A 19,802-nucleotide genomic window follows, 5' to 3' on the forward strand; every position below is an offset into this window, starting at 1 on the left:
TTAACTATGGTTTAATAATAACAAAAAAATCATACTTAAATTTTGGAAGGGTACATCAATCCCAACGCTTAAAATGTGGATTGCAAGTATGTTGGACACCGCTCATCTTGAGGAAATGCGATTCCTCCTAATGGATAAATCAGACCAATTCATAACGAGTTGGTCTCCATTCGTCGTTTTTTTGGAATCATATGGTGCAACACAATTGTAAAAAATGACTGTTTCAGGACTGGACGAGGGTTGGTCAAGATTATAAATAATGATCTCCTTTTCTTTTTTATTTTATTTTCTTTTCTCTATTTTTTCTCTCTCAAATTTCTTCATTTACTTGTTTTCTTTCTTCACACACTATATATTTCATATCTTTCTATCCTTTACTATCTAACTTATTTTTCTTATTCTAATCTTTTAAAATAAATAAAAGAAAAAAAAAGAATTGAAGCTGTCCTTGTTTTAATAATCAAGTTGTACTGCGAAATGTCATGTAGAATGTTATAAACGAGCACACAAACACTGCAAATACTGTACGTTTTTGCAGTAAATAACTCCTTTTTTTAGAAAATGTTTTGTGTTGATTTGATTGCCTGTTACTGTTCGACTGTGTTAGTGTGTGCACATTAAAATTATGATGCAAAATGAAAGTCGCAAACTATGGAATACATATTTTTCATTGTTGATGTCAAGGAAAAGAAAGCAGTTTGTTTGATTTGATTTGATAAATTGTTTTTGATATTATTCAGGAGAAAATATAATTGCTCTAAAACCTACCTTAATTTTACAATCTCACTAAAGATTTTGCAATCCCTTTCCCTCTCCCCCTCATCCTTCCCCCTCCCTCTACCTCCACCTCTGTCTCCCTCCCATCTCTCTCTCCCCCTTCCCCTCTCTCTCCCCCTCCCTCTCCCCCCTCTGCCTCAACCGCCCCTTTCCCCCTCTCACAGCCCCCCTCTTTCTCTCCCACGCAGTGAGGCTCTGATCGCGCCGCAGACACCGCAGCCCCCCCCCCCCCCCCCCCGCCCGGAAAAAAACGGGCACTCCCTCAAGGTAATATTCCACTACTTACCTGGAGTAGACACGAAGCATCGAGGTGATTGTGTGGAGTGCAAATGGAGATCTCAACCCTCCCGGGCCCACGTGCAGAGAGACAGTGTCATTTTGCGTCGCTACAGCGTCACCGGCTTCCCCCAACTGCGCAGACAGTTCCCCAAAACTTCCAGCGGGCCGGAACCAGAATTTCGGGTAATTTCTGTCAAAGTGGAAACGCTGATAGCGCTACAATTTTTTTCTCTGGGATATTTTTTACTCCTTGACCGGAGGCCCCCTAGATGTTGAGACCCTAGGCTTCAGTAAATCCGGCCCAGCCCAGGCCCCCCCCCCCCGGCTTAACATAGAAACATAGAAAATAGGTGCAGTAGTAGGCCATTCGGCCCTTCTAGCCTGATCGGCCATTCAATATGATCATGGCTGATCATCCAATTCAGTATCCCGTTGCTGCCTTCTCTCCATACCCCCTGATCCCTTTAGCCACAAGGGTCACATCTACCTCCCTCTTAAATATAGCCAATGAACTGGCCTCAACTACCTCTGCGGCAGAGAATTCCAGAGATTCATCACTCTCTGTGTGAAAAAGGTTTTCCTCATCTCGGTCCTAAAAGATTTCCCCCTTATCCTTAAACTTTGACCCCTTGTTCTGGACTTCCCCAACATCGGGAACAATCTTCCTGCATCAAGCCAGTCCAACCCCTTAAGAATTTTGTAAGTTTCTATAAGATCCCCCCTCAATCTTCTAAATTCTAGCGAGTACAAGCCGAGTCTATCCAGTCTTTATTCATATGAAAGTCCTGACATCCCAGGAATCAGTCTGGTGAACCTTCTCTGTACTCCCTCTTTGACAAGAATGTCTTTCCTCAGATTAGGAGACCAAAACTGTACGCAATACTCCAGGTGTGGTCTCACCAAGACCATGTATAACTGCAGTAGAACCTCCCTGCTCCTATACTCAAATCCTTTTGCTATGAATGCTAACATACCATTCGCCTTCTTCACTGCCTGCTGCACCTGCATGCCTACTTTTAATGACTGGTGTACCATGACACCCAGGTCTCGTTGCATCTCCCCTGTTCCTAATCGGCCACCATTCAGATAATAATCTACTTTCCTGTTTTTGCCACCAAAGTGGATAACCTCACATTTATCCACATTATATTGCATCTGCCATGCATTTGCCCACTCACCCAGCCTATCCAAGTCACCTTGCAGCCTCCTAGCATCCTCCTCACAGCTAACACTGCCCCCCAGCTTCGTATCATCCGCAAACTTGGAGATGTTGCATTCAATTCCCTCGTCCAAATCATTAATATATATCGTAAATAGCTGGGGTCCCAGCACTGAGCATTGCAGCACCCCACTAGTCACTGCCTGCCAGTGAAAAGGACCCGTTTACTCCTACACTTTGCTTCCTGTCTGCCAACCAGTTCTCTATCCACATCAATACTGAACCCCCAATACCGAGTGCTTTAAGTTTGTATACTAATCTCTTATGTGGGACCTTGTCGAAAGCATTCTGAAAGTCCAGATACAACACATCCACTGGTTCTCCCTTATCCACTCTACTAGTTACATCCTCGAAAAATTCTATAAGATTCGTCAGACATGATTTACCTTTCATAAACCCATGCTGACTTTGTCCAATGATTTCACCACTTTCCAAATGTGCTGCTATCCCATCTTTAATGACTGATTCCAGCAGTTTCCCCACTACCGACGTTAGACTAACTGGTCTGTAATTCCCCGTTTTCTCTCTCCCTTCCTTTTTAAGAAGTGGTGCTACATTAGCTACCCTCCAATCCTCAGGAAATACTCCAGAATCTAAAGAGTTTTGAAAAATTATCACTAATGCATCCACTATTTCTGGGACTACTTCCTTAAATACTCTGGGATGCAGCCTATCTGGCCCTGGGGATTTATCAGCCTTTAATCCATTCAATTTACCTAACACCACTTCCCGGCTAACCTGGATTTCACTCAGTTCCTCCATCTCATTTGACCCCTGCTATTTCTGGCAGATTTTTTATGTCTTCCTTAGTGAAGACAGAACCAAAGTAGTTATTCAATTGGTCTGCCATGTCCTTGTTCCCTATGATCAATTCACCCGTTTCTGACTGCAAGGAACCTACATTTGTTTTAACTAATCTTTTTCTCTTCACATATCTATAAAAGCTTTTGCAGTCAGTTTTTATGTTCCCTGCCAGTTTTCTTTCATAATCTATTTTCCCTTTCCTAATTAAGCCCTTTGTCCTCCACTGCTGCTCTCTGAATTTCTCCCAGTCCTCTGGTACGCTGCTTTTTCTGGCTAATTTGTACGCTTCATCTTTTGTTTTGATACTATCCCTGATTTCCCTTGTTATCCACAGATGCACTACCTTCCCTGATTTATTTTTTTGCCAAACTGGGATGAACAACTGTTGTAGTTCATCCATGCAGTCTTTAAATGCCTTCCATTGCATATCCAACGTCAACCCATTAAGAATCAATTGCCAGTCTATCTTGGCCAATTCACATCTCATAACCTCAAAGTTACCTTTCTTTAAGTTCAGGACCCTTGTTTCTGAATTAACGATGTCATTCTCCATCGTAATGAAGAACTCAACCATATTATGGTCACTCTTGCCCAAGGGGCCACGCACAACAAGACTGCTAACTAACAAGACTGCTAACAAAGCATAAGTTTAAGCTTATGAAGCTTATACGTAAATCCGGCCTTGCTTTGCACCGTCTGTTGTATTACAACAGCCCTTTAAATCATTAAATGATGTTAATGTCGTGGGCAGCTCGAAGCACCCACTCATTGGCTGTCAAAGCAAAGTTTACACCAATTCCCTGCCTCCTTGAGTTTGAACCCATTCTTCCAAAGATCTGTTCCAGAAAAATGGATCTGTTGTGTGGAGAGCAAATGCTGCAAACACACTTTAAATTCTCAGGTAGACAAAAATGCTGGAGAAACTCAGCGGGTGAAGCAGCATCTGTGGAGAGAAGGAATAGGTGACTTTTCTGGTCGAGACCCTTCTTCAGACTGATGCGTGTGGGCGAGACGGTGGGACGGGAAAGAGAAAGGAAGAGGCTGAGACAGTAGGCTGTGGGAGGGCTGGGAAAGAGGGAGAAGGCAAGGACTACCTGATATTGGAGAAGCCAATGTTCATGCCACTACCCAACTACCCAAACAAAATATGAGGTGCTGCTCCTCCAATTTGTGGTGGGCCTCACGCTGGCCATGGAGGAGGCCCAGGACAGAAAGGTCGGATTGGATATGGGAGGGGGAGTTGAAGTGCTGAGACACGGGAAGATCAGGTTGGTTATTGTGAACTGACCGGAGGTGTAGGGCGATGCGATCGCCAAGCCTACGCTTGGTCTCACCGATGTAGAGTAGTTGGCACCTGGAACAGCGGATGCAATAGATGAGGTTAGAGGAGGTGCAGGTGAACCTCTGTCTCACCTGGAGAGACTGCTTGTGACCTTGGATGGAGTTGAGGGGGAGGTAAAGCGACAAGTGTAGCATTTCCTGCGGTTGCAAGGGAAAGTAGCAGGGGTGGGGGTGGTTTGGGTGGGAAGGGACAAGAGTCAGCGGGCTTTAGGACCCGACACTTAAAGTTGGCGGACTTTAGGACCCGGGGGAGCCCGGAGCTCAGGACCCGCTGCCCGCAGCTGCTACTGAACCCGCGGGAAGGGCGATTGTTTCAATATTTATATTTCCACAAAAGTAATTTCTGTTCCATTGCCGGATGCGGTTAATGCGTTAAAATGAATGGATCTACAGCCAGACAGCTCTGATTTCAGTTGCTGTTTATTTCCCACATTTACATTCCCCCTGATTTTATTTCCGCGCCCACTGGGGTTTCACGATGTGGAATTTGGGGATTAAATGGGAGCCGTTCAGCGCCGACCTGCTGTCCACCGGGTTTCTGCCCCACAGCCCCTGAGCCCCGCTCCTGACGCTGGTCCCGGGACCCCACCCTTTTACACGGAACCGGAGCAGATTCTCAGCCACCGGTTTTTATCCCAAGGCCCGAAGAAAGGATAAAGTTTCTCCGTGAATTTATTCCCAGTGAATGTGTGGAGATGGGACTTGGTGTCCGCGTCGTAAAATGAAATTGTCCCGGACTCGTAACTGAAATAAACTCCCACCCTCCCGGGGATGGGACGGGCGGGGAGACGGGATAGAGGGGAGGTGAATGCATCAAACTCGTCATCAAACCGCCTAATCCTCCAGACTCCAGTCTCCGGGGTCAGTGGGACCGGTCCCTTCCTCTCCACAGACTCTGCGGCGACTCCCAGACACCAGTACCGACTGCCCTCCACCTCCACCTCCCAGTAATGTCTCCCCGATGTGAATCCCTCCGATCCCAGCACACACGGCCAATCTGTAAACCTGTTCCTGGTGTCAGGGAGACCCCTCTTGGTCCGGGTCCATCTCACCCTCTTCCGATCCACAGACACCTCGAGCCGCGCATGCGCTGTTTCCACATCCAGGGTGACGGAGACTGGGGGGAGAAGCAGAGAATCAGAGAGTCCCTCGGGCACCGTGGGGTTCCCTGGGGTTCACCCCAACAACATCGGATGGACAACACACATCTTTCCCGGAGTTTCTCAACAGTGCAGGGGAGGGGGAATTTCGCGGGTTATCGGGAACAGGAGGGGGCGGCGGCGTGTGGACTGGGAAAACGGATACGGAAAGTGAGGATGAACGAGAGATTGCGGGTGGAAATGGAGAAATAAGTTGGGTATTCAAATATCTTGCCAGTAGATGGCGAAGGAGAAGCAGATTGGAAGATGAGGAGAATGGTGTGATTGGTGATAGTAAGATTAAACGAGAACTTACCAGTTTGAAGTTTGATCTGTATTTTATGAGGAGTTACGATGAGGGATTACGTGAAGAAGCCCGCCCCAGGACGCATTGCGGCATAACTTCAAAGCAGCGGTGTGGAATCACAGACAGACACGTATTTGAAGTAACATAGTAAAGAATAAAGAGACATCAATTATCAGTTTGATCCATGTAATGAGGGTGGGAGCGGAGGGCACGTAATCCCTCATCGTAACTCCTCATAAAATACAGATCAAACTTCAAACTGGTAAGTTCTCGTTTAATCTTACTATTTTACTTCGGAGTCACGTGAGTGACTTCGTGAAGATTTCAAAGCTCTGTGATTTCAAACCGTGTAACAGTTTTATATCACTCGCTGCCGAAGCCTTTGAGGGAGGAAGCGTGTTATCATAATCAACCAATGATTCTGTTTATAGAAAAAAACCAATGGTATTTTACAATAACACTGAAGAATTTTAAATGCTCCCCTTGGCTAATTTGAATATTTGCAGATTGGAATCTTCCTGCAAATAAAAACAGGTTTTGTCAACGGTTTATAATAATTTATTTCTCTGAACGTTTTACCCCCACTATTCTGCTGTAGCCAGGATGTGGTTTACAGGCACGTCCATTCTTTTGCCGTTGACGTGGAAGCTTCTCCTGTGGGATGACAACTTTATACATGTTAGTTTTATCCCAGCAGCTTTAACCTGCTTGAGCCATTTCAAAAAAGGCTTGTTACCCGACCACAAGGTGTTTTGTGACCAACCCACAAGGTTTTTCATCTCCCTCGCATAATTAGGTTGTGTCTATGTAAGGTAATAGGGTCTTGGCACATACCGTGTTTTCTGGCGGGTAGCCCGTTTTTTATGACTGGATAAGGTGTTCCTGGTCTGGTTTGACCATTCCCTGAACAAATGATAGAGATCTGGTCTGAAGCTGTGAGCATGGTGTCTAGTTGAAAATAGGAGTAGTGACTGGACACTCTGTGCTGCTCCATGTGCCTTTAACATATGTTTTTAGTGCATAGAAGGTTCAGGTTTAGGACTCTGGCTGGTGGGATCCCCTGAAGTGTGGTTAACCACTGTGACATCCCATATATAGGTGTACCTAGTCTAGGGGTTTAGAGTTTTAATACCCTTCAAATTTACCACCAGCCAGTGACCCCATGGCCTGTTGTCCTGTAGCTGTTTTGAAAAAGAACAGGCAGGGCAATTCTAGCTGTGTTGATGGCACTGTAGCCGAATCCTTCATCATGATGAAGGTTCTCCAGGAATTCCAGTTCGTAGTACCTGTATCGGATGAGTAGGTTTTCCCCTTTATCCTTGCAGTACTTCTCTTGATGCTGGACAAGTGTTGTAGTCCAGTGGATGTTCAAAAGGATGCTGACATGGTGTCGATTATTCAGTATAACAATCCCAGTCCCAGAGGCTTGCGCAGAATCTGCAGCTCAGGAGCTTATTTCTCATGGCACAGTTGATTTGTGCCCGGCTCTGATATTAATAATTCTGGGTACTGGAAAAACACCATCCAAGTTTCAACAGCCATGTCATGGCGTGAAGTGAAACAAGGGCTGCGTAAGTTCGTCAGGTACTATCAAATACCTGAAGCAGAATCCTTTTGTACTGTGCGTTGTTCTCGATTGGTGAGGCAGAAGGGAAAAATACATAGAATTAATTTCACCAATGCAGCGTGAACGCATTTGTCTATCAATATTATAAATACATTCTTGAATGACAACATAACCTATAGGTCAGAAAAGTTAATATATATAGCTGACGATCTTTCTGCTGGAACTATCTGTGCCAGAGAAATTTTTTAATGAGGATTCCACTGCCCCAGGGTCTGGTTTCCCCCCGCGACATACATAGGACATCCCCGAACACCTGGTGATATAGCGTTAATGCAAATAATCGATATCAGTTTCACATTCCATTTTTAATTGTCATTGTCAGTGTACAGTACAGCGACAATGAAATGCATTAATATCTTTTGCATCATATAGCTTAATAGTTTTGTTAACTTTATATGAAAACATCTAATTGATGTAGTCCTTAATATTATGTGACCTGGTGTCTGTCACTGTATTTTCCTTACCGCCCAGGTAAGTTGTTGATAGTCAAATACATCTATGGATATACCATTGCCAAATTGGTTTGACCAACTTCTCATATGATACCGACTTTATGCTGCCATATGGTTAATATAGGCCACCTCCATAGTGTAGTCTATTTATACCCATACATGCAAGTGCTTTAAAACTCATAAAATTCACCCGAACATTTTTTAGATAATTAATGCCCAGTATAAGTGGTAACCCCACCACTGTCTTTCTGATATTACTTCAGTGGGTAACTTCATGAGATGCTTAATGACAACCTATATGTTGTTTTTGATACTAACATCTGAATGATGTAGACAGAAATGGTACCATTTTTTCCCAATTACTCTGTTATCTGTCGAGTAGTTGGTAGTTTGACCATTACTTTGTGCTTGTTTGTGCCAATTCAACTATGTTGTCTCTTGGCATCCTTATAGTTACGTGGACTGAATTAATATGAAAGCCAAGATAGTCCAAGAAAGCGCTCTATATGCTGGCAGGAACCAGACCCACCTACCTCCATGGTTATTGGCGGTTTTGTGTTTTCTGTTTTCTGAGTGCTTTTGTTCTGAGGATGTGCTGGTGACGTTGGGGGGGGCGCATTTTCCAGGGGGTCCGCGGCGGGCCCTGATCTAAAAGATCTTTGGGGATAGTGCGGCCCCAAGCTTTCACCAGTCCCATATTCTAGACATAGACTGGTGGATGCCGTGAGGTGCTGCTGTTAGGGTATCGAAAGTCGTGGTTTGCTCGTCCCTTGGCCTGCCCTCATGATGCCGAAAGTTTTTGATACCTCTTCGATCTCCTTCAGCTTTTTGTTCAGATCTCTCCCAAATAGCAGTGAGTCTGCCTCCGCTGCTGGGCTTTGCTCAAGCCTGCATCTTTGAGATTGAGGGCAGGTGTTGTATTTCCCTTCAGAGATTATTTAGTTCGAATCGTGTTGATCTCGTTATCTCCACAGAACAAGCATAGGCTGTGATAGCTGACATCAGGAGCCTTCGGATCCGCTGTAGCTTGAGTTTTTATGCCCGCATAAGGGTCCCCACAACTTCCAGATTTTGCTGTTTTAGGCTTATTCCCCTTAAGGGCCTCATAGTTCTCTGGTGCTGTATATTCTTGCTGGCTGCCATTGTTTTGGCTCCGGCGGTGCTCCAGCCCGTGGGGTTGCTACGAAGCGGTCCACGACACCCAACAGCTGTTCCTGATCCTGCACCTCATGCATACTCCCGATTTTGTCCGCCTGCCCCATTTGCAGACCAGCCCTGCCCTGGTCACCAATGCTAGCCTCCTGCTCCAAACCGTGGTATGAGGGTAGCAAAGGGCAGTGCCTGAACGACACTATGGAGGAGGTGCCTGTCCTGTCTCGCCGGGAGCGCTGCTGTTCCCGGTGGACCTTCTCCTCCAGGAGCTGCTAAATGCAGCTCAGGCGGCTGTCTCTCTCTGCTTTGGTAGAGACATGTCCCCCTCCGACGAATCGGAGACGACCGGCCGTTTGGCTTCCTGGCCGCTTTCCCAGTCCGCCGTGTAGGCTCTGGCGAGACTGGCTTGGCTCGGTCTCAGGGATAGCGAAAACGCTCTGCGAGCGACGCTGCCGCCGGTTGCTGCCCCGCTGGTAGAGTTGGAGCGGGGCAGTTTCTCTTTGCGAGTTTTTTGCGTTGAGTTCCTGAAATCTGTAATAAAACACAACTGCAAACTCACCTTTCCAATGCCCAAGAGCCGCTCCTGCAGCTCAGGCGGCTGTCTCTCCCCCTCCTGGGTGGAGAGACGTCCCAGTCCGATGTCAGCTCCACCGCCGGGTTTTACACACATCCAGCCCGCTGCTCAGGTGCTAGCGGGCTGGCTCGGTCCCGGTGTCGGGTTTGCGGACCGCCTGCTAAGCGGTCCACCCCTGTTTGCTGCCCAACGACGTCCTTTCGTCGAGCGGGCAGGTGCAGCATTTCCCCCCCCCCAAGCCCGCAGCTGATGCTGACGGCTTGATGCAGAGTCGGGAGCGGGGCGCTGATTAGCGGTCCTCGCTCTCTCTCTCTCTGCACTCGGGCTGCTGCTCACCTGCACTCGGGCTGCAGCGCACTCCACGCCAGCACTGCACAGTGGGTCCCCCTAACGGCTCCGCAAATGTCGGAAGCCTCCTCCCGCCCGCCTGCCTGCCTCACCTGGACAGTACTCGAGGGCGAGCGAGGACTGAGGGGAACCCCAACGCAGTGCTAGCGCCGTCTTCCTGCGCTCTCTGGATGTCGCCCCTGTGGAGTGTTACCGGCACCGGCACAGCTCCCATCCATGGTCCGCCGGTGAGTGCGGTCCTTGTAGCGTCTTTCCTCCCCTCCCGCGAACGGAAAAAACTCCTCCCGGAGTCCAAGGGGGCCGCTTGCACGCCCTGCGGGAAACAAGCAGACGCAAAGGGGCTGTAACAGTAAAGGTAAGTACTTACCTAACCTTAGATTTTTTCTCTCGTTTCTTCGGGAGCCCTGACTCCCGGCTGCCGCTTTGCATGCCGAAACGTAATGCCGCAATGCGTCCTGGGGCGGGCTTCTTCACGAAGTCACTCAGGTGACTCCGAAGTAAAATTAGAGGTGGTTGAAGAGGATGTAGAGATGTCGGGTGGAGTTGCCGCCGTGATCACACTCAACGGGAGTGAACTGGGCGAGGGAATCTACTGTTTACTTGCTCTCTTTAGTGGAGGGTGGATTTGATGCGTCTTTACAACCAAGAACACTCTGATCTCATTTTGAAGCAATATATGAACTTCACTGAGGGATTTGACAATGTTTCGCAAGTAAGGCTGGTCCAGAAAGCAAAGGCAGGTGGGATCCAAGACGAGTTGGTAAAATGGACCCACAGTTAGCTTGGTGGTTGCAGGTAGTGTAGAAGGATGATTTTTCTGCCTGGAGGTCTGTGACTGGTGGAGTGCAGCAGAGATCGCTGCTGCAACCTTTCCTGTTTATTTTATGTTTTCATGGCTTGGCAGTGAATGTAGGAGGTGTGACTACAATGTTTGCAGAGAACGGGTAAGGTTGTAGATTGCAAGGAAGTCTCTCAAAGTCTGCAGCAGGATATAGGCTAGATCAGCTAAACTTTATTTTCATGCAGGGATATCAATACAGGAGGACACAGTTTTCTTCACACAAAGAGTGGTTAAATACATTGAATATTTTGCCAGAGGTTGTTGTGGAATCAGATGTAATCACTACAGGTAAGAGGCATGATTTAGGAAACGAGGTGCAGAATAATAAGGTTCTACTGTGGGCAAAATGAAATTGCGTGGCTGGGAAAAAAGGTGGACATGGACGTGATGGGCCGAAGGGCTTGACTGTAATATACAACCATGGCTCTCTGGCTCCAAGACCACTGAATGACCGAGTCTCCACAACCACCAGTGCAGGGAATTCCAAAGGTTGCCCAGTCTCTGCGTGCAGTACAATACAATACAATACAATACAATTTGCAGAAATGTTGTTTCTACAGTCATACACACAAGAAAAAGATCCAAGACACAACACAATTTACACAAATATGCATCACAGCGCATCTCCTCCTCGCTGTGATGGAAGGCAAAGACTATCTCTCCCCTGCTCTCCCCATTCCCCTCCCGATGTCAGAGTTAAAGACCCCGGCGGGCGATGGTAAGTGTCCCGCGGCCATTCAAAGCCCCGTTCCAGGCACTCTTCAACCCCGCAACTTGCCTTTGCGGAAGCCCCGAAAAGCGGTCTCCCAGTAGGGACCCGCGGGCTCCCGGTGTTACTGTCTACCAGAACTGCAGTAAGCCTCCGAATCTCCGGGGTCGGTTCGCAGCCGAGCGCCACCACAACTCCTCCTGCTCCGAACTCGGCCAGCTCCACGATGGTAAGTAGGTCTGCAGCTCCGCGACTGAAGCCCCAGGTCGTTCCGGTTGGAGGCCGCTCCACGGTGCTCGGACCCAACACCAACGGAAACCCGACATCGAAAAGGTCGGGTTCTCCTTACAGGGAAAAGATTTTAAAGGTTTCCCCCACCCCCCACACACATACGCAAAAAAAAATAAAATAAATAAAAACTACATTCAAACAAGACAAAAAATAATAAAAAGACAGACGGACTGCAGAGGCCGCTGCGACATGAGTCGCGCCGCCCACCGGAATTGTAATGTCTCCTTGTCTCTGTCCTGCATGGTGCAGCCCACATTCTGAGAGAGTTTCCTCTGGTTCCAGACCTCTCAGACAGGGGAAACATCCTCCCTGCATCCAGCCCACTGAGCAGTGTAGGAACTTTGTATTTCCCAGCGATCTCCTCAAATACAACTGAACTCTCGAGCACAGGCAGAGTCTACTCAATGTCACCCGCACAACAAATATAATGGGACCAAGTATTGTCAATCATTGCTACTTTCGCTCTGTGCAAAGTTTATCTTTGTATAAGTAGAAAAAACATAAGACAGGAAGAAAATAGGTGCGGAGTAGGCTTCGCCTCTCAGGCCTATCCTGTGTTCAATGTGATAATGGCTGAACGAAGCTGGCTCCAGTTCCTCTTCAGTGTGACAGAGGGTTGGTGGAGGAATGCTTTTCAGACTGGAGGCTCTCGTAAAGGGTGTGCCATAGAGGACGACTGTATCTCCATTGCTGGTCGTTATTTATACAAACGCTTTGTATGAATATATGGGTGGCATGTTAGTAGGTTTGTGGAGGACATTAAGATTGGTGGCATCATGGAGAGTGAAGAAGGTGACCTGAGATGAAATGTGATCCTAATTAGCAGGTCTAATGGGCTGAAGAATGGAAGACAGAATTTTCTAAAGTCTAAAGATTGAGGGCATCAGTTTAAGGTGAGATGGTAAAGTTGGAAAATGCATTGAATGTCAATGTTTTCAGAGAGTGGATGGTAGAGAGATAGAACGAGATGCCAGAGGTGGAGGTGCGTACAATTACTGCGTAATATTTGCATTTGTGGTACTTAAAGATGTAATCAATGAGAAGAATGGAAACTGAACAAGTTTTACCTCGCTGAATGGCACAGGTTTCTCTCCACAGTGTGTTCAACACAAAGTGGTGATGAAAGTTTTCAATTGGCAAGGCACCATCTGTCATTGACAATGAATTAATTTCATCACTAACCCTGCAAATATTTAACAGCTGGTTAGAATCTGAACTTCCATAATTTCGGAGCTGTTCTACAAAACATACAGTGTTTCAATCAAGAGCGTGTCCTACCTCCTTCTCCGACCAGTTGCCTCCTGAAAGAAATAAGACCCATGTGTGAATAACTGAGACAGAACATCCACATCCCGACAGCAGAAATGGCATGCAAATTTCCACAATATTTCTATTTACCAACTCTTATTGCGGCAGCCACTCAGACATATAAAGGATATTTCCGTCGGGACAAAGAACCACGGGGGGAAACACAAGGAACGTACATGAAAATGATGCCATCATTAAGCGGGTGCAAGTTACGGGCAAGAATGAGGAGATGGTGGGTGTTATCTGAAGAAGATGTCAGGGAATGAAGGGATGGGGTGATTTAAGATTATCTGTGGGTTTAAATGGGTGGGGGGACAAATAATATTGCTACTTTTAGGGGGGTGGGAGATTGCAACCTTCATGTGGTCCGCCCTGTTTCGATGAATGCAATTAACCCGGCGTGCACAATCAAATATGACCAAATAGAACAAGTTGTCCGGCAACTTTAGGCTGTGCACGCTATACGCAAGAAGAGGCAGCTACTTTTAGGGAGACTAAAATTCAAAGATGAAATATGGAATGGCCTTTAATAAATCCCATTAGTCATGCAGCAAAGGGAATGTGGAACTCAATCGCACAAAGTGGCCGGTCTATATTGCAGATACATTGAAGGAGAAGCAGGATCAGCACAAGAGATTTCCCCGTGCATGCCCCATTCCCTGCAAGTTCAATTCATGGATGACAGATGATAGATGATGATGTGTGTATGCCACGTTCTAGATTAATGTTAATCCCCACAATGTGGTCATGGCTAATCTTGCCCAGGACAGAACTCCTCCTATTTTCCCCATTCCCCTCATGTTCAATTCCTGGAATTAAAAACAAAAATGTCGCTCTTTCTGGTTCAAATACTGCTAACAGTTTCAATCCCCAAAAATCTCTGGGTTGGAGAATTCCAGAGATTCACTGCTCTCCATCCAGTCGTGGACCTTGGGGACAATGGTAAAATGAGTCTTGATTATTTTAAACTGCAAGGTATATCGATCCAACCTCGATAAACCCTGCTGATGAGACAAGCCCCTCATCCTGCAATTATCCCGCTGATTCAGTTTTGTGTTGCCTCCAATGCTGTAACATCATTTGATGGTTAAGGTCATGAAAGCTAGGCAAAATGCTCACGATGTGGCTCAGATAATTGTGAGAACCCCCCCACCCCCTGCCCAAGAAGATTCTACAAGTATATTACCAGCAAAAGAATAACCGGGCGGAGAATATTCCCCTTTAAGAGCAAAAGGGTAACTAGGGATTGAACAGGTCCAATTAAGTGCTGTTAAGGACAAATTCCAATGTGTATCCTGGGCTAAAATCATTAGACTGCTTTTATGGGGATGTTCTAACACCACAAACTCCTTTTCCTCTAATGCTGACCATACAGAAGACTTTCTCCGTGGTCTTATGATTCCTGCAGATTTTCCTTATTTTCGGGGAAATATTAGACATTCACGAACTCAGGATCACAGCGACTCTTTTTCAAGGACTTTGCAGCCTGTTCCGAGATACCATAATTTATGCAGGAGGCCATTTAGTTTGGGAATAACGGCAGCACATAGAAACATCGAAATTAGGTGCAGGAGTAGGCCATTCGGCCCTTCGAGCCTGCACCGCCATTCAATAAGATCATGGCTGATCATCCAACTCAGTATCCCGTACCTGCCTTCTCTCTATACCCCCTGATCCCCTTAGCCACAAGGGCCACATCGAACTTCCTCAATAATATAGCCAATGAACTGGCCTCAACTACCCTCTGTGGCAGAGAGTTCCAGAGATTCACCACTCTCTGTGTGAAAAAAGTTCTTCTCATCTCGGTTTTAAAGGATTTCCCCCTTATCCTTAAGCTGTGACCCCTACTCCTGGACTTCCCTAACATCGGGAACAATCTTCCTGCATCTAGCCTGTCCAACCCCTTAAGAATTTTGTAAGTTTCTATAAGATCCCCTCTCAATCGCCTATATTCTAGAGAGTATAAACCAAGTCTATCCAGTCTTTCTGCATAAGACAGTCCAGACATCCCAGGAATCAGTCTGGTGAACCGTCTCTGCACTCCCTCTATGGCAATAATGTCCTTCCTCAGATTTGGATACCAAAACTGTACGCAATACTCCCGGTGTGGTCTCACCAAGACCCTGTACAACTGCAGTAGAACCTCCCTGCTCCTATACTCAAATCCTTTTGCAATGAAAGCTAACATACCATTCGCTTTCTTCACTGCCTGCTGCACCTGCATGCCTACCTTCAATGACTGGTGCACCATGACACCCAGGTCTCGCTGCGTCTCCCCCTTTCCCAATCGGCCACCATTTAGATAATAGTCTGCTTTCCCGTTTTTGCCACCAAAATGGATAACCTCACATTTATCCACATGATACTGCATCTGCCAAATATTTGCCCACTCACCCAGCCTATCCAAGTCACCTTGCAGTCTCCTAGCATCCTCCTCACAGCTAACACTGCCCCCCAGCTTAGTGTCACCCGCAAACTTGGAGATATTGCCTTCAATTCCCTCATCCAGATCATTAATATATATTGTAAATAGCTGGGGTCCCAGCACTGAGCCTTGCGGTACCCCACTAGTCAACTGCCTGCCATTGTGAAAAGGACCCGTTTATTCCTACTCTTTGCTTCCTGTTTGCCAGCCAGTTCTCTATCCACATCAATACTGAACCCCCAATGCCTTGTGCTTTAAGTTTGTATACTAATCTCTTATGTGGGACCTTGTCAAAAGCCTTCTGGAAGTCCAGATACACCACATCCACTGGTTCTCCCCTATCCACGCTACTAGTTACATCCTCGAAAAATTCTATAAGATTCGTCAGACATGATTTACCTTTCGTAAATTCATGCTGACTTTGTCCAATGATTTCACCACTTTCCAAATGTGCTGCTATCCCATCTTTAATAACTGACTCTAGCAGTTTCCCCACTACCAATGTTAGACTAACTGGTCTGTAATTCCCCATTTTCTCTCTCCCTCCCTTCTTAAAAAGTGGGGTTACGTTTGCTACCTGCCAATCTTCAGGAACTACTCCAGAATCTAAAGAGTTTTGAAAGATTATTACTAATGCATCCACTATTTCTGGAGCTACTTCCTTAAGTACTCTGGGATGCAGCCTATCTGGCCCTGGGGATTTATCGGCCTTTAATCCATTCAATTTACCCAACACCACTTCCCGGCTAACCTGGATTTCACTCAATTCCTCCAACTCCTTTGACCCGCGGTCCCCTGCTATTTCCGGCAAATTATTTATGTCTTCCTTAGTGAAGACGGAACCAAAGTAGTTATTCAATTGGTCCGCCATATCCTTGTTCCCCATGATCAACTCACCTGTTTCTGACTGCAAGGGACCTACATTTGTTTTAACTAATCTCTTTCTTTTCACATATCTATAAAAACTTTTGCAGTCAGTTTTTATGTTCCCTGCCAGTTTTCTTTCATAATCTATTTTCCCTTTCCTAATTAAGCCCTTTGTCCTCCTCTGCTGGTCTTTGAATTTCTCCCAGTCCTCCGGTAGACCGAACATTGACCCAGCTCTGAATTACTGGTAAATAATGCATTAATTTCAGAAATGTCACCCACCATGTTGTGGCTGTACAGTTTCACTTCGCTAACTGTAGTGTAACCCCTCACCTTCAGAAATATCCTGTTGTCTTTTTGACCTATCTGTTCCTGCAACGTTGAGAGTTCCTTTTGGATGGAATTTAAATTCGCTTGAATCTCTTCAAGCCTTTTCTCCATTGCGTTCCGAATTTTCATCTCTTCTTCCCGGATATCTGCGAGTACACGCCGCTCTTTCTCAGTGAAAATCTGGTGCAGTTCAGAAAACTGGGATGTGATCTGTGACTGAAGGTTGTGTGACTCTTCCTGTGGAATGAAAGGTGAAGATCAATATATAATGTTGCTGTATTGTGTTTCCTAACGATATGCAAGGGGGTAGTTGGCCAATCAAACTTTGGCATGGAGCACAGAAATAAGCCATTTGGCTCAACATGTCCAATGGGTTCCATAGATTAATTACCCTCTGACAAAATAAGTTTAGGATTCTTTTCAGTTTAGAAATAACGCGGAAACAGGCCCTTCGGCCCATTGAGTACGCGCCGACCAGCAATCCCCACACATTAACATTGTTTACATTTACCAAGGCAATTAACCTACAAACCTTTGGAGTGTGGGAGGAAACCGAAGATCTCGGAAAAAACGTCACGGGGAGAACGTACAAACTCCGTACGGACAGCACCCGTAGTCAAGATCCAACCTGGGTCTCCGGCGCTGCATTCGCTGTAAGGCAGCAACTCTATCGCTGTGCCACCATGACCGCTTTTCTAAGTTTCTCTTCACCTCCTTAAAAGAGCACCCTTTAATTCTGAGGCTATAACCTCTGGTCATACAGTTCCGCCAGTGGAAACATTCTTCCCACATCCACTCTATCTACAGTCACATTGATGAAAACTACACAAGATCAGGAAATCAAAATTGGAAAACCTCACCAAAACAACAGAAATCTTCTCTTTCTGTTGCTGCTCCATTTGCTCGATCTCTGATTTCTTTTTTGTCAGAGATTCAAAGGAAGATTTCACCTGTTCCTGGAGTTGGGTTTCAGATCAGAGAAGAAAAATGTCAGAAAATAAACAAAACATGACAATGATGTGATCAATATCGGTTTGCTTTTACCTTGTAGATTTCAACAGCTTCTTCTATCGGTATGAAGCTGTGAGACTTGTGTTCCCGCGCATCTCGACAGATCAGACAAATCACTTTCTTGTCTGTTTCACAAAAAAGCTTCAGTTCTTCCAGATGCTTCTCGCAGTGATGTTTACTTTCCTTCTCTGTCCGACACAGGCTCAATGTTCGTGCTTTCTCAGACAGTCTCGCCAAGGCCCGATTCACCCTGAGGGTGCGGTCCACAAACTGCTCTCTACATTCCGGGCAGGAGTTTCTCACCTCCCTGTCCCAACTCCGTGTGATGCAGGAGCGGCAGAAGTTGTGCCCACACTCCAATGTCACCGGATCGGTGAAGAAATCCAGGCAGATGGGACAAACTACCTCCTCGGTTAAACTCTCGAAAATGTCTTTCGCAGCCATTTTTAACTCCTGTACTTCCTGGTTCAAAGTGTTTTCCATTGCGCGCGCTGCCGTCTCGGGGAATGAATGTGATTTGGCTGCAAGTGTTCAGTGTTCAGTGCCCTGGCCGCTCCCAACTAATCCCACGCGAGGGAGGGGTCAGTTAGACATTAAACCGGCTTGAATATAGAAGAAAGCGGAGAGATTGCCCTAGGGTTGTCGAAGGCAGAAAGGGACAGGGACCAGCGATGAGGAGGTGTAACTGAGGGGGCAGTGGAAGCCGCCGTCCGCATCTCCGTTCACAGCCCGGGATCAGGATGGAAGTAAACATATTTTAATCCACATCAGTACACTCGTCTCTCACGCTCCAGTCTTCAGGTGCACCTATATTTGGAGAAACCGTGCTTCATTTCATATTAAGGATGATCAGTTTAACCATATAACCATATAACAAATTACAGCACGGAAACAGGCCATCTCGGCCCTACAAGTCCGTGCCGAACAAATTGTTTTCCCCTTAGTCCCACCTGCCTGCACTCATACCATAACCCTCCATTCCCTTCTCATCCATATGCCTATCCAATTTATTTTTAAATGATACCAATGAACCTGCCTCCACCACTTCCACTGGAAGCTCATTCCACACCGCTACCACTCTCTAAGTAAAGAAGTTCCCCCTCATTTACCCCTAAACTTCTGTCCCTTAATTCTGAAGTAATGTTCTCTTGTTTGAATCTTCCCTATTCTCAAAGGGAAAAGGGTTTGGAGTAACATGTTTAGTTTTGTTCACTCTGCTGTGTGAAGAATGTGGATAATATTGACGAGGGTGTTGCCTAGGCCTGAGGGCCTCACAACAGGGAGAGGTTGGGCAGACTAGGACCTTATTGCTTGGAACGCAGTAGGATGAGGGGTGATCTTATAGAGGTGTGTAAGATCATGACGGGAATAAAGCCGGCTTTAAACATGGTTATTAGCTCACGGGCCGCAATCCAATAAGAAATGGTGAACTCGAGGCATCAACTGGAGGTTGGGTTGCGGTGGTCAGGCACCGATTTAATTATCGAACATGGAATCTAGTGGCACAAACCAGGGACACAATTGTAAGTATTTTCTTAAATCACATCAAGTGCTTGAAAAAATTAAACTGTCTGATATACGATGACCGCTCCACACTTATTTTGTTGAAGATCCAACTCGTTCAAAGTGGTTGAAGATCAAATGCCCTTGGAAATGTCCGAGCGATCTACTCATAGGGCAATTAGTGATGTGCAATGAATGCTGGTCTTGCAGCGACATGGAGTATTGCTACACTCCAAATCTGAGGAAGGAAAGGGAGTGATCACCCATTCCTGGGATACATTAACTTGGTTTATACTCCTTAATAAGAAGGTTTAATTTTTTAAGTTTAAGACCAGGACAGATTGTATTTAGGGAAGTCCAGGACAAGGGGTCGTTAAGGAAGGGGAAATTGATGAAAAACAATGCAAGATAGTAGTCTGATGAGGGAGTTAGGGGCCCTTGTGGCAAGCCCAGAAGAACGTTGCCTATTTTCCTTCGAATCCATAGATGCTACCGCAA

General features: G+C 46.2%; 1 protein-coding gene across 2 annotated transcripts; it reads right to left on the bottom strand.

Moving 5' to 3' along the window:
* Positions 1-1,404: 1,404 nt before the first annotated feature.
* Positions 1,405-18,299, bottom strand: LOC129715376 (E3 ubiquitin-protein ligase TRIM39-like). 2 transcript variants are annotated; one of them, XM_055665257.1, is made up of 6 exons: positions 17,835-18,299; positions 17,651-17,746; positions 16,794-17,027; positions 13,139-13,161; positions 12,928-13,043; positions 1,405-5,537 (listed from the first exon to the last, which is right to left on the bottom strand). In XM_055665257.1, exons 1-6 carry the CDS (start codon positions 18,282-18,284, stop codon positions 5,014-5,016), a joined length of 1,443 nt encoding a protein of 480 aa, XP_055521232.1. In that variant the 5' UTR covers positions 18,285-18,299; the 3' UTR covers positions 1,405-5,013. The 2 variants fall into 2 exon arrangements, with proteins under 2 accessions (XP_055521232.1, XP_055521233.1); XM_055665258.1 differs by lacking the exon at positions 17,651-17,746.
* Positions 18,300-19,802: the final 1,503 nt, after the last annotated feature.

Source organism: Leucoraja erinacea, unplaced genomic scaffold, assembly GCF_028641065.1.
Source record: "Leucoraja erinacea ecotype New England unplaced genomic scaffold, Leri_hhj_1 Leri_114S, whole genome shotgun sequence".
Taxonomy (NCBI): Eukaryota; Metazoa; Chordata; class Chondrichthyes; order Rajiformes; family Rajidae; genus Leucoraja; species Leucoraja erinaceus.

Bases quoted from the DNA above. Each gene is read 5' to 3' on its own strand.
- LOC129715376 (XM_055665257.1), bottom strand. From the start codon at position 18,284: ATGGAAAACACTTTGAACCAGGAAGTACAGGAGTTAAAAATGGCTGCG. The intron at 17,028-17,650 runs GTGAGGTTTTCC...TTCATTCCACAG, and splicing joins AGAAGATTTCTGTTGTTTTG to GAAGAGTCACACAACCTTCA. The intron at 13,162-16,793 runs GTGAGGGGTTAC...TATTTCTTTCAG, and splicing joins ACAACAGGATATTTCTGAAG to GAGGCAACTGGTCGGAGAAG.